General features: G+C 52.6%; 2 protein-coding genes across 2 annotated transcripts in view; both read left to right on the top strand.

Moving 5' to 3' along the window:
- Nucleotides 1–6,339, top strand: part of ARHGEF10L (Rho guanine nucleotide exchange factor (GEF) 10-like) — a 106,192-nt gene extending 99,853 nt beyond the window's left edge. The window contains 1 exon segment of the mRNA XM_009889999.1: nucleotides 6,227–6,339. Coding sequence (XP_009888301.1) covers nucleotides 6,227–6,339 — 113 coding nt within the window.
- A 295-nt stretch (nucleotides 6,340–6,634) lies between these two features.
- The window catches only part of IGSF21 (immunoglobin superfamily, member 21), a 34,537-nt gene continuing 26,377 nt past the window's right edge, over nucleotides 6,635–14,794 (top strand). Inside the window, exon 1 of the mRNA XM_009889998.1 lies at nucleotides 6,635–6,692. Within this exon, the coding sequence (XP_009888300.1) occupies nucleotides 6,635–6,692 (58 nt within the window). The remainder of the gene's footprint in view (nucleotides 6,693–14,794) is intronic.

Below are 14,794 nucleotides of genomic sequence, written 5' to 3'. Positions count from 1 at the left end.
CCCTCCCTTCCCCGCGCCCCATCTCCTTCCGAAAATAAACCGTCAATCACGGGCTTGTTTTCAACGCTTTTGGGACTGGATCCCCGGCGAGTGCCAAGGGCAGGCGGGCTCATGGCACAGCGTGGGGACAATAACCCACCGCTGTTGGTTCCCTCTACAGAGTTATTTCATGCATTTCGGTTTTTAGGGTCTGCAGAGCCTATTTGGAGCAGGGGAGGTGCGTGCCCTGCCTGTTTTCGCTCTCAGATGGCTGAGAAACGGGGTTCATCCCCCCTTCAACCCTGTGGCGGAGCCCCTCCGCGTGTGCTTGTCGAGTGGGGTGACCCTCGAGCTTTTGTGGGGGTGACCCTCCTTGCGGCATCCCGGTGATCTCACGGGGTTATCGCTTGGGGTCCGCCTGTATTAGTGGCGGAAGCCAACGCTGGAGCCGGTCCTTTGAAATGCAATTAGCTCTTGTATTAGCTAGAAGCAAAACTATCATTAATAGGGTCCGGCCAGCCCCGGCGAGGGAGGTTTGAAGTGAGGACGGAGGTTTTTTCCAGTGCTGGGCTCAATCCCCAGCAAAGCCCTGCCTGCTGGAGACCACCTCAGGCAGGAATTTTGTCTGCTGGCTTCGCCGGGGTTTAGCCCTCCACTCCAAGGAGGTTTGGGGAACATCAGAAAAACCCACATTTCCCAGCAGAGGGATATCGCGACCCAACAGAAAGGGGCTGTGGAAGTGGAAACGTGGCATGGCCGAGCCCTTCCCGGCCTCCAGACCACACATTTTGTCTCTCCCGGTGCTGGTAACACATCTCCATCTGCAAAATCCTTCTTAGCTGGAAGATTGGGTGTCTCAGAGGGCTGCCAGCGTTGCAAAAAGGAGCCGGGGAGGTAGAGATTTAGCTCCTCTCCTGCCCAAACCTCTGACTAGTTTCCTGTTTACATAATGCCTTCAACAATATACTTTGGAGGGGAGGGCGAAAGGGATTAGCAGAGGTTATTCCAGCCCCGCTCCGCCTCCCCACGCTCATAGATAAATCCTGATGCTGCATCCTATCTGCCCAGGACGGGGAAAACGGGAGGCGGAGACCCCCTCTGTTGGGATGCGCCTGCTTTGCACGTGTATTTATACCTATTTCTTTCTTTGCAGCGACGGGGACAGGACAGGGTGATCCAGAGATGCTCCGTCCCGGGGGTTTGCGTCTCCCCAAGGGACAGGACGGAGCGATTCAGAGATGCTCCGTCCCGGGGGTTTGCGTCTCCCCAAGTGAGCAAAGCGATGGGTGGGCTGCAGGGTGGCAAGGAGGGACGTGGCGAGTGGCACTCGGGGTTCTCTCCTAGGTGGTCTGCTATCTGTGGAAATGCTTTTTTTCGGGGATGGGTTTTGTGGAGAACCCTGGATTTGCTGGTAGCAACGTTGCTTTGGATGGCGCTCGCGCTGGGGAAAACATCTGGCTTGTCCCCGGGGTGAGTTGCGCTCTTGGTGCTGGTAAGGCTTGGGAAGAGGAAGATGATGAAAGGGGTGGTTTTGGCTAGTGGTTGACATCCTCACAGGCAGCGAGCGGTGGCTTTGGGAGCTGCTGGCTCCTCGCAGTGGGCTGAGATGGACCATAACAGCAGGAGGGGGAGGAAGAGGCTCCAGCTCAGCAGGTTATCACCAAAAGCACCGGGATCACCCCAATTTTGAGGTGGGAGGGATGTGGGTAAGCTGAGCCCTCTTGTAGTGACGAGCATCTTCTTCATCACCAGTTGGTTTTTGGCTGTGTCTTTCCTTCCGCAAAAAAAAAAAAAAAAAGTCAATAAATCCTTGGGTTTGGTTGGCAGTGGTCTGGGTGAGGATTTTAATGGCCAAGGGATTTAGGTTTCCATCCCAGCTTTGCACCTTCTGAGAGGGGGTTCAAAACTTGGCTCTAAGTCGCGCTTAGGCAGATTTGCAGCCTGAATTCCGGCAGTCCCTTGATGTGCCGTGATCTGAGATACTTTTTTTCTGCTCCATCGAGCATCCTTCTCGTATTGTAAGCCCAGAAAAGCCCCGTTCCCTGCGGATTTAGTTTCTGCGCAAGCTGCTAGAAGAAGGGGACCGCACGCACAGGCTTTGCCATCCCACCCTCGTGCCCTGCTTGCAGCACTGAGAGCATCTCCAGTGGTTGAATTTGACTGGTTTTCTCGCTTTTCTCCTAAAGATATACCTACCACGTTGCATTGCAGAAGGACGGAGGTGACTCAGAGCAGGGTGGGAGGATTTGGGCAACTTCGCCGTGCCCGGCACCCCAAAATATATACAGCAAGCTGCTGGGAAGCAGAGTTTTTTCCACGTAGGATGAATAACAGACTACATCTGCTGATGCAGAAGCACCATATAACGGGTAGATATCGCTCCAGAAAGGATGCAAAAGATGTATCGCCAGCAGGAACAAGGCTGGGTGATAATGCTGCTGGTTTGGCTTCCAGATAGACCATCACTCACAGAGAAAAACCTCCAGCACTTCGTCTCCGCTCGGGCTGTCTTCCCCTTGCGACTACTTGATGATGAGATATTTTCCATAAGTGCTGGCCGAGGTGGCTCTTTTTAAGCTACGCTTACGTCTTACTGCGTTATTATGGTTTCGGGGTGTTTTTTTCTTTCTCTTTTCGCTTCTCTGAGGAAGTCCTTTGCAAGCCGTCGATGTGCGCAAACTGGCTGGAGATAGTTGGGTTTCCTCCTGACGGAGAGCGAATTTACGCTGCTGTAATTATAGCAGCGGCGTGGGAGCGGAGCGACGCTCGAGGAAGCGCGGGCGAGCCCGGTTTCCAAATTAAACCCTTCCGCTCCTAGAAATGTGCCTTTAATATATTATTTATCTTTTTTTTTTTTTTTTTTAGAGCGGGAAATCACATCTAAGTGACTTCGTGATGGGAAACGATTTGGAGGGGGCAGGATTTGGGCGCTTGGGTGTCAGGGATGCTCTGCCCCTGGGTTTGTTTGCGTGGACCATCCCTCCTCCGCCTCCTGATCTGCTCAAAGCTCCCCGCCGCGAGAAAACAACCCGGCTCTTTAAAATGGAAAGGGCTTATTTAAACAATGTTATCTCCCTGGTGAAGGGAAGAGAGCATATTGAATGGTTATATTTAGTGCCGGGTGTAGGACAAAGCAGATGCAGAGAGATTTTTAACGCGGGAATGTTAATCGCTTACGCCACGCTGCCTCAGAGATGTGTGTATATATATATATATATTTTTTTTATATATATATGCACCACGCACGTGCTCAGACGCCCGTGTACTTGCTGAGGATGAGGATGGGAGTTGAACATCCCTCCTTGATTTGCTTTTTGACCCTTTTTCCACCCGGGAAAGCCTGTCCCGGCAGGGTGAAGCGATGCAGCTCTGGGAGCTGGGGACCCCCCTCGAAACGGGCAGCAGGAGGGATGCGCTTTGACTGTATGGGGGCACACGCAGCCCCCTCCTCTTGTGCACCCCCCCCGAAAATGGGATGGGGATGGGAAGGAGAGCACTTACAGCCTTGCAAATGGGCTGTTTAACAACCCCAGCAGTGCTCTCCCTCCCGCCGGCGAGCGGCGAGGAAAGCCTACCGCATTACCCAGCCTCTATTACCCACCCTCGCGGGAGCACTGAATTAAAGGAAATATTTTATGATCCTACGCTTCGTTATGTTTTATTAAAAGCACAGCAGCAGCCTCCCCTGCCACATTCATCAGATCAGAGGCTCTGTTGGTTTTTTTTTCCCCCCCTCCCTCCCAAGCTCTGGCTGCCGGCGCTGTTGTTCCCAAAGCATCCGACTTCTTGGGTTGGCTGTAGGGCCGGTCCAGGGTCTCCCAGCAGAGGAGGAAAATATGCAATGGGGTGAAAAACGGGGGCAGATCGGTTGATTGAAGGATGCTCCGTATCCAAACTGGCTTGGGGCTGTGGAGCCGTGCGGCAGAAAGAGCTGATGAGTGCAGGAATAGGGCTGGACGTGGGAAAAGCGGAGTCACGGGGAGATATCATCCCACGGAGGGGTTTGAGTCATGGATGGAGATGAGCACATCCCCGTGAAAAGATGCTCAGAAAAGCCTCCTCTCCTTTTTCAGCTTTGCTCCATCTCAGGGAGATCGAGCCCAGGCTAGGAAAACCTGCGGAATATTGCTGTTTTGGGGGGAAAGACCCCCAAAAATCCCTTTTGCAGAGCTAAAGGAGCGAGCAGGGCCGGGAATTCGCTCTATCAACCTTTGAGATCAGCAGCAAAAAGCCAGACAAATATAGATAGCCAGGCATATCTGGAAGCGGTTGGGAGACAGAAAGGTATTAATTAGCAGTTATTTCTCAATGGTGCGGAGATGGATAGGGATTAAGGTAACAGCCATGTGCATCCTCTCCGTAAGAGCAGCGAAGTAACGGTAAATCAGCGTTATGAATCGGTGCTGTAAGAGGGAGATATGTTTTAATCTTATTAGCAGCGCGGCATTACTGGGAGAGCAAAGGGATTATTAATCACGGAGCATAAATCGGGGAGAAGAGGGTAGCTTCAAATTAGCAATACCGCTTTGTACAGCGCAGAGGGGTAGTGGAGAGGGAGGAGAAAAGGCAGCGGATGGAGGCTGAGTCGGGGGGGATGTACCAAGGGAAAGGGCAAAAAGCCCGTGCCGGGGGGGGAGGAGGGAGAGGTTGGGATGCGGCGGCCCCCCTGCCCCGGCCAAATCTGTGCCTGGGAGTGTGTGAAGGGGCATCTCTGGGCCGATGCCAAAGCCCAGAGCTGGAAATCACTGTAGGTTGTGGCTGTTATATTGTAGGATATGCAGGTATCTGTCCCATCAACCCATCCATCTGGCTGTCCCTTCATCCCTCCCTTCCTTCCTCCATCTCTACCCCTCTGTTCTTCCATCTGTCCTTTCCTTCATCCCTCCATCCCTCCCTCTGTCCCTCCCTCTGTTCCTCCCTCTATCCCTCTATTCCTCCATCGCTTCCTTCATCCCTCCGTCCCTCCCTCTATTCCTCCATCCCTCCCTTCATCCCTCCATGCCTCCCTCTATCCCTCTGTCCCTCCATCCCTCCCTCTATTCCTCCATCCCTCCCTCTGTTCCTCCATCCCTCCCTCTATTCCTCCATCCCTTCCTTCATCCCTCCGTCCTTCCCTCTATTCCTCCATCCCTCCTTCCATCCCTCCCTCCATCCCTCCCTCTATCCCTCTATTCCTCCATCCCTCCCTCTATCCATCGCTCCCTCTATACCTCTATTCCTCCATCCATCCCGTCCTTCATCCCTCCATCCCTCTACCCCCTCTTCTTCCCTCTGTCTCTTCCTTCATCCCTCCCTCCATCACTCCTTCCATCCCTCTCTCCATCCTTCTGTCCCTCCCTCCATCCCCTTTCCCCCATACACAACCAGTAGAAGACACTGGAGCGCTCCCAGTGTGAGCACAGAGGGTTTTGCAGCGGTGGAGGAGAGGAGCGAGGAGGCTTTGGCTGCTTTTTTGTCACCCAACTCTGCTAACAACGGTGCCAATCTGTTTGCCCCAGGCTCCCCCAAGGTCGTTTTGGGGGTAAAAAGCTGAGCATTACACTCTAAATCGCAAAAAGAAAGAGGATTTTGCAGCTCTTAAGACTTCTGGGCGGCACCAGGCTTTATTTTCCCCCTTGCTCTGCCCAAGGTTGTGCCTTTGGAGAAGTTGTTCAGAAGGAAAATGGATAAATAATAAAAAAAAAAAAATATTAATAATAATAATAATAATCCCTTTCCAGTTACCCGGCGCAGGAATCGATGGTGCGGGCAGAGATCGCTCACGGCAGACACCCGGGGAGGGAGGGGGAGAATCGATGGCTGCCTCGTTTGTCACCAATCAGAAATATGGGATAATTGGATTTCCTGCAAATAGAGAAATAAATAAGCAAATTCATCATCTGGGTCACGGTCACCTCCTTCTCCTGGGCTACCTCGGTGCGGCAAAACCCTCCCAGCAGCTTCTTGGGATTCTTAACTTGGTGGGAAACTCGACGGCAGCATCTAAACCTAAATCTTCTTACTTAATTTCTTTGGTGAAATTAATTGTTTTCCCCCTTTCTGCCCGCCCCAAGCCTGCGTATCTCCTGCTAAAGCTGGAAGAGGAGAAGGTTTAGGGAGGATTTGGAGGTTTCACATGGGGAAAATTCAAAACTGTGCTTATTTTTCCAAGGAGCAGCATCTCTGATAACCCCCGTGGTTATTGCGGGTTGGGATTTTTGCCGGATCTCAGATAGGTTTGTAAAGGGCCTCACCTTCCCCCTTGCAGGTGGGGAAACTGAGGCACAGAGCGGGACTTGCTCCGAAAAGCACCCTCCCAGCAGCTCCCTGCTGCTTCCAGCTCTGCTAATTAACCCTGGCCGGGATTATGCGCCAGCCTAGATTAACGCCACGAGCAGTGGTTTCAAATAATTAGCTGCGGGTGGCGTAATCCTCACCCCGCCGGAGGGCGAAGCAGCGGCAAAACCATCAGCTCCTGCCGGCAGATCCCTCCCCAGTTCACCCAAGAAGCGGATCAGGCTTTGCCGGGAGCTCGGCATCTTTTTTCCCAGGTTTCAACAACTGTATCTAATCCATCAGATCCAGTTTGGAGCTGTAACAAACCAGGCTGGATACAAATAATTCGCTTTTTTTTTTTTTTTTTTTTTAATTTTCTCTCCTGAATTGCATCTGCGGGATGGTTTTTGCTCGGCAGCGCTTTCGGCGCTGGCTGGAGACGAGACCCGTCATCCCAGGTGAGGTTTTCCATAAGCCCCCGTGCTTGGGAGCAGCGTCCAGATGTTGCGTCTTCCTGATGCCAACGCAGTGAGCGATGCCAGAAGGGATCCGGCTGATGGGGGGAATCTCTTCTGTGTCAGGATGGAAAGCCAAACCCGGTGCTGGAAAAGGGGATCTGGGTATTTCCTGGTGGTGGGGGGGAGAAAAACCCACCATTTCCGATCCTTTGCAGAGCAGGATTACAATACAGCACCTCCTTCTCCTGCCGCGCTTAATTCCGGATTAAACCCCACATCTGCACTGGGTTGGGGGGGGTTGTTGGAGCTTAGGAGATCCCACCGCCCTCGCCGTGATGCCGCTTGATTAAAAATAACGTTAAACAGAGGGGGGCGGAATTTTGAGGCTGCACCAGCCCTGCGGAGGCTGCTAAGGTAGGCGGGTGCACGGGCATCCCGACCTCCAGCGCTAACCCGCATCGTGCCCCGGGCGTTGGGGAGGTACCGCACTCTATTGCAAGGTTTTTTTTGGGGGGGGGATGCTCTACCGTCCCGGAGGCGTTGCGTTGAATTTGGTGGCCGGCAATGGCGCCCGCTCCGCAAAAGTGGGATTGTAGGATAATTCCTCATCTCGGTGAGCTCGGGATTTGGTGGGGAAAGTCAAGACCCCGCCGCAAGGCTCTGTGGAAATACATGCAGTTACCGCACTCGGTGGAGAAGTGGTCCGCGTTGCGCGGTGCGGCACCGGGGAGAGCTGGTAAAGCGATACCGGGGTGAAATAAGAAAGAATTGGGGTTTTTTAGCAGGTCGCGAGGTTAATTAGGATCTGTGGTGAGGCGCTGTTAGAAAAAGGAGAAAGCAAATCTCTCCTGGGAGTTATTAGCAGAAGTGGCGCGCGGGAGGGAATTATCGCTCCGCAGTTGAGGTTGGGGGGGGCAGCAGTTTTGGGTGGAAAGCTTTGAGGGAAATCCAGCTGCCGTGGAGGAAATCCGCAGGAGAGCGAGAAGTCCTGCAGGAACGGGGTTTGCTTAATTGGGGAAGGGGAAATTTGGGGTGGGAGGGGAGGGATGCACCGGTGCGACGCAGCGTGCACGGGGTTGGGTGCCGTCTCCCGCCCGGTGCACCTCGGTTTGCCAAAATCTGTTGGCTTTGGCTCACGAGGTGGGAATAAAATTGGGGTGCAGCGGGTTTAGAGGACTCTGCCTTAAATAGTTGGTGCGGGGTTTTTCAAACAGCGTGAATTGCTGGCTGCACTGCAAGCAATCAGCCCTGATTTGCATATATGCATACATACAAATGAAGAGCACGATCTCCATTAAAAAAAAAAAAAAAAAAAACAATGGGGCATCTGAGGCCCAGGTTGACCCGGGCGCGTTTTGGGCTTTGTGGGGGCGCCGGCAGCTGCTTGCACAGCTGGGGAGAGACCAAGAGGTGGGAGCAAAGCCATTGCTCTGCATCAGAGATGCCACCGGGTTTTGGGGGGAATTCGGCTCTGCCGGACTCGGTTTTCCTCCTCTCCTGGGACAAGACATCATTTAGGACTCTGAAACTCCCCCAAAAAAGCACTCAGGACAGCCAAATCCTTAAATAACCCGTAAAGGGGGATAAAGGAACAAGACTGATGAGCAACGTAACGATGACAAACATCCTCCCCTTCCAAAAAAAGCCAAACCCAACGACCCATCGCAGGTCACGGCCACCAATTTTAGCAGCTATAAACCGCAGCCCGGTGCTTCAGCGCTGCGCCAAAGCATTATGTTTTAATGGCAATATCAGTAGTGTGAAGACGCGGTAGTAAAACATCTTCCTCCCCGCCCCAGCATCGTTAGGAGACGGAGGCGTGCGACGTAAGCCGTTGGCTTTACGGCAATGCACGGAGTGCGCCGGTGAGTGTGTGTGTGTGTGTGTGTGAAATTATAAATAAAACTTTACTGCGCTAGAGTAAATGCTGCTAAACATACTTCACGTCTGCGCGGCGGCGGGAGATAAATATTCAATCTATAATTTATGTACACGGTTTCCCAGCCTGTGCAGGGGGGTCCGGGAGCGGCTAATAAAATACAATATATCAAGAAGACTTATCAATGCAGCAAGCGCAACCCTGCTGATAATCTGCGTGGGGTGGCGAGACCCGTCGTCTTCACGTTGACTGCTCTTTTGGGGGGTTGATTTATGAGGTTTCAGGGTTGGCTGGGTGTTTCCCGCGTGGCTGTTGGTTTTTGGTTGGGTTTCTGGTCTTTCTTCATGCGCGTGCATGTAGAGAAATGCTCGTTTAGGAATGACCTCGATCTTCAGCCTTGGGGGTGTTGAAATGTTACCCATATGGAAGATATTTCCCGTTCATCCCAATAAGGTACCCCCAAAACTGCTCCCAGTTGTCCAGTGCCTGTTGCTTCCCTCCAAACCTCCCTTTTCCTGCATTCACCCCCAAATTCACGCTTCACCATCTGGAGCATCTCTCGTTTTGTGGATTTGGCTTCGCAGTGGCTCACATCTTCGGGGTGGGCAGGATGAGGACCTTGGCTTCGTGACTCCAGCATTTATGGTGCCGATGTTGCGACTCTGAGTTTCTTTCTGGGAAATCACCTGATTTTTAGGTTGGGGATTCCATTGAACATCCAAATGATGCTTATCCCAGGTGTTTGTAGCAGGGCATGGGCTTGCTCCGGCTGTTTTATTTCAAAACTTCCATTTTTTTGCTGGAAGGACTAATTTCCCGAAGATTTCAGGCAAACGCCTTGACGGAGATGTAGTACAAGCACTAACGTGGCGCCGCGAGTAAAAAGAAACGGAGCTAGAAATGGGCTTTCTCATCTTGTGCTCCGATGAGCTGGAACAGCCTTCCCGATGAGCCTTCGCTTAGAAAAGGTGCGATGAAGACGTTAAAGCGGGTTTTGTTTCAGTCCATGCCCGAGCCGCGGAGCTGATACGGATGGCTCCGTCCGCCGCGGGTTTGTTTGTCGGGAGAAACGCACCAAAGGTGGCGACGGGCTCGTAAAAAGCTGGCGGTTACATCGATTTTATTAGCCGGTGCTCGGTGATGGGTAGAGGTGGCGCTTGAGTAGTTGATAAAAGAGTTCCAGGGGAGGGAAAGGTGGAAACGCTGGAAGGAGGAGATGGAGAAGAAATGGGTGTTGGAGAAGGAGAAGGAGGCACCGCAGCATCCCGACCCAAATCACCCATTGCGTTTGCGTGCCCAAAGTGGCCCAAACTTCCCTTTTCTGTGTCTGAGGTCATTTACTGTACCAAAGTTGCGCTGATGTGCGTGAAAACCCCACTGAGCCAAAGCATTTGTAACATGTTTTTAGCCCAGCACGATCCATTTTGAGCTTCGCTCTTCGTTTCTCTGCGGTCTGCGGTGTTGCTGCACCATACCAGGGCTTAGCTATAGGCGCTGGTATATACGAGCCCATCTCTGCCCTTAAGAATGTAAAAATGACTGTAGTGTTCATAATGAGGGCAAAACTGGTCTAAAAATTGATTTTTTTCTGAAGATATATTGACATAACTCTTCGGGAAGCCCTTACGGGATCGCGCAGTGTTGAAGATGCTCTCCGGGATGCTGCGATGGCTGCACGCAAGTGACGGCATGGCACAAAATTAGGCTTTATTTCTTTTTCTTTCTGGCTAGGATTTATTTTTTTTTTTCAGGAGGAATCCAGGATTTAAGGGAAAAGGGAAAGCTGCGGGCCGTGTTCCAAAGTCCCATCTCAACTGGATTTTGTCACCAGCACTGAAATCGTTGAAAGTTGGGTTTGGTTTTTGCCTTCTACCCGCCCATAACTAAGCCAAAAGCTTTGGATTGGGACGTGGTGATAAATTTTGACCAGTAAAGCTTAAAAACCCCATCATTGTGTAGAGTTGTGACAGATTTTGATCATTAAATCCTAACCGCAGCAGACCCCGTAGGGCCTGTCTGTTCCCAGCAGCCCCGATGAAGTGGTTTTCTCAGTTAATCTTGATTTAAAAGGGGTCGAAAGGCCAAACCGGCCACGCTCGATCGATGTATCGATTCAAATTATTGATTTACATTACAAAGAGCTAACAAGACGCATCCGTAGGATCTGTCGGGTCCAACGTGCCTATTGCATCTTATTTAGTTAGAGAAAAAAGTACCGAAGCGTATTCTACACCTACTCCCTATATATTCCGTACGGTTTCTCCCCGGCTCTGCAATACCGAAGGATTTAGGGGGTGGTCCGGCAACCCCCGTAAAGAATAATTAGAGGTACGGCTGCAAAGTGTTTCCTCCCACTTATGCAAATAGGTGAGGTAAGACTAATTAAATGTTCGTACTTTAATTCACCGCGGTGTGAAGGAAGATGAATTTTAATTACCGGCTCTTAATTGTTTGGTTGGCCTGTTAATATCCTATTTACACAGTATTAATACAATTTGCTCTCTGCCAGCAGGGCTCTTCCTCGTGGCGGGCGATGCTGGGTTTGGTGGTTTTATTTCACGCAACAGCCCCGTTTCGCCGAAGCCAGCCCAGTTTTCGAGTGGGCAGTGGTGGGTTTGGGGCTGCTCAGCCCTGCTCTTGCTCAGCTTTTGGTTTTCTTGCAAGAAAAGCTGGAAATTCAAGCAAAATTCGAGCAGTTCGTGCCTTTAGAAACACAAACGGGCTTCCCCCAACCCTATTTTTTCCTGTGCAAAACGACCATCTCCTTTGGAAGCGCGATGCTGACTCCATCTGTCACATCCCATTCCACTCACTGTTGTTTAACCTGTGTTAAAACACTCCTCCGTTTAAAAAAAAAATAAAAAAATAAATCAATGCAGCAGCTTTCTAGGAGGAAAACCTCAAGATTCAGCAAAATTTGGCCACTCCGCATTGGGACGGGTGCAAATCCTTTGCCGGTTCGTGCCCCTCGCAGCCCTCCTGGGTTAGCACGGGGAGGCAGCTAGACATTATAATTGTAAATTGTCCTGGAATATCATAAATAAGGCATCGCCGGAGCTGGGGAGGGGGGAAGAAGGTATTTGCTGTGCTCGCAGGAACGGGAGCAACCGCTGGCGTTTAATCTTTAATGAACAAGACGTTGCAAAGCGCTGCGAGTCAAAGCGCGTTTGCTTAATGCTCCTCAGCCCCGGCGTGCGGCGGGTGACATCCCTGTCCCCGGGGCGTCGCGCACGGCCGTGAACCCGTGCACGCCGGTGATCTCCCCTTGTGCCAACCATCGTCTTCCTCCGGCTGAGAACGGGGAGCAGCACCTCCCTCGGCTTTTTTGGGGGGTGGTTTGGAATCCTTCAGGCAGCCCCTTCGGCTCTTTTGCGAGAGGGAAAGCGTCTCCTCCAGGAGCAAATGCCTTAATTTCTGGGAAATTATGAAAATCAGACCTGCACTGATTGGGGGGAGGGTTCCCTGTCCCCTTTTCCCCCCTCCCTTCTTGTGTTTGCACCCCAAAATACCATCCCGGCCCCAGCTTGGAAAAGCGAGTGCCGGAAGGCGGTGGAGGAATTGGTGTGAATTATGTATGAGCCCCACTAATCACGGGCTGATTAAAATGATGATGTGTTAATATTATCTCTCCCCGTTGCCTCCGCCGAGGGGGACGTGTCGGCACCTGAAGGATGGGGGGAACACGGCGGGGCAGATGGGGCAGCTGCGTCCCCACGTGGCCTCTCCTCCGACTCCATCCCCACGCTCTGATCCCTGGAAACGCCGCTTGCCCGTCCCCAAATGCACAGATGGGGACAGGCTGAACCTTGGGGACGTGTCCCGCAGGGGTAAAGCCCATCAGCAGTTTGAGGTTAGCTTGTTGGAAAGCGCTGGAAGGTGAGAAATCGGGGAAGAGGAGCGCCCGTTGGTATTAATAAATTAATATCTAATTTAGATGTAGCTTAAAAAATACCAGGCAGGTGGGGAAGATGTGGAGGGGTTGCGTTGCGGTGCTGGGACACGCTCCATCCCCCGGAGGGCTTCAAGGGCACCCAGGGGTGCGGCGGGGGGTGGCCCATGGGTGGCTGTCAGCCGCCCACCCAGCCGCTCTCTCGCTCCCCCCTCCTCACCAGGACAGGGGGAACCTCAGCCCCTTTGGGGTGGGGAAAGGGGTTCAGCCACTCCTGCTGCATCCCGAGAGATTTCCGTGGGGCGATCGGCTGGTCTCGCGTGCCAAAATCCCTCGTGGGATGCTCAAACGGGGTAGAAATAGGGCTTTCAGCCAGCGCCGCCGTGGAAGCACCCGGCCGCGTCCTCCGCTCGCACTGCCGGGGCGAAACCTGCCTCCTCCCTCGCAGCTATTTTGTAATTGAAAGCGCTGAGCATGTTACAATGTGCTCCTTTTATTAATGTGTCACTCCCGATTTAAAAGGACATTTCATTTATCTCTCCCTTCCCCCTCCCTTTTTTTTTTTTTTCCCTCCCCTTAAACTGGATGTCGCAAGAATTCCCACCGCTCACTGGCAAAAATACGCTTTCCTCCCCAGGGATGCGATCTAATCAGAGGGCTGAATTTCCATAGGTCAGAATCTAATCAGAGGGTGGCCCGGCACAGCTTTCAGTATGAAATATGTCTTCTTTAAAAAAAAGAGCAAAGGGGAAGGAGAGGAGCTTCGGGGTTCAGAGCTGCCTTTGGGATGCTGATAATGTGGAGGATAACGGAGCTGTTGGGTCGGGCTCCTCCCTTGGAGGTGCAAATCTGGTGCTCAGCCCTCTTTAAAGACCTTAAAATTCAACGATACCTGTCACCGCTGGCTGCTTCTCCCCAGCAAATCCAAAAAAGGGGATTTGGGGGACCGGTGACACTTCACCATCCTCCGCTGTTGGAAAGCAAAGGGAAAGGAGGGGACGAGGGATGAGATTCGCACGTCAGCCGCAGCAAAACAGCAGGTTTTGGACGGCTCCATCTGGATTCCTGCTTTATTTTTCAACACCTGGCTTTATTATCCCTGCTTTTCCCTCTCCTCTGTACACATCCTTAGCGTTTTGGGAGCTGGCTCCTCCGGGGACCACACATCTGTTTCTCTCCGTTCCTCTCGCTCGTGCCCTTTCCCCCCTTCTTTTCCCCATCTTCTGGGATGATTTTGCTCTGAATTTGGGCACCTGATGCTCTTCGAGTGGGTGGGTGGGTTTTTCGCCCTCCCTCCCCTTCCAGGCATCGCTGGGGCTCTGGCATCAGGGGTCCCTGTCCCCCGCTGTGTCACCGGTGTCATAAATCACAAAGCTTCAGGTTTTCGGCTTTGCCACGCGGGATCTGCTCTGGAGGAGAGGCGCAGGAGCATCCCGTGGTTATGCTCCGGTATTTTGAAGGACCTGATGTTCTCCCAGCGCAGCCGAATCCGAATTAGTGGGTGTAGAGGTGGGAGCCGGTGGGCTGTAGCCTGGCTGATATCTGCACGTGGTTTTGCAGCACGTGGAGGCAGAAAATCATAGGGATCAAAAAAAAAAAAAAAAAAGCCTATTTTGGCTTTTTTTGAGCCACCTAGAAGATGCGGGTTTGGGGATGTGTCCACAGGGGAATTTGCTCAGGTAAATCCTTGTGCCAATGTATTTGCTGCAGGTGAGCGGAGGGGGGTGGTTGGGGCCACCCCAAGCTTGGCCATTTTTGGCTTTAAAAAGCCACCAACCATCCGGAGATGGTCGAAGCGCCGCCAAAACGCTTGGCTGGACCGGGATGGGGGATGCTTCAGCTTGCCATCGCCCTGCATAGGGTGCGATGCCCCGGAGAGAGGGATGGAGAACCATCCGGAGATGCTGCGGTTATGAGCCGGGAACTGCTCTATCTCAATAATCGGCGGCTGCGAGGGAAAATGCAATCTTCGCTCTGCCTTTGTCACCCCTCGGTTCTGCCGCCGGCTTTGTTTAATCGCCCCGTTGATCCGCGCCGCGCCGGGGGGAGGGCAGGAGGGAGATGTAATCTCGCCCGGCGGCTCCCGACGCTGGTTGATGAAGAGGCAGAGCTTTTCCCGCGCCAGTGGAGCCTTCGTCCCTGGTGATGATCTGTCCCCGATTTTCCTTTGGGCAGATGCCCAAACGTTTGCTCATGCCCCCCCTCTTCCCTTTGCTTTTGTGCCTGTTGCTCATCTCCCTTTCAGAAATGTCAAAAGCAAAGCGGGAAGGAATCGGGGCACCCGCCGCGAGCACTCGCCTGACCTTCCTAATGTCCCTCCTCCTCCTCTTCTGC

Source organism: Charadrius vociferus, unplaced genomic scaffold, assembly GCF_000708025.1.
Source record: "Charadrius vociferus isolate BGI_N301 unplaced genomic scaffold, ASM70802v2 scaffold838, whole genome shotgun sequence".
Classification (NCBI taxonomy): domain Eukaryota; kingdom Metazoa; phylum Chordata; class Aves; order Charadriiformes; family Charadriidae; genus Charadrius; species Charadrius vociferus.
The sequence above is the reverse complement of the archived record's forward strand: the minus strand, read 5'-3'. Positions and strand labels throughout refer to the sequence as shown.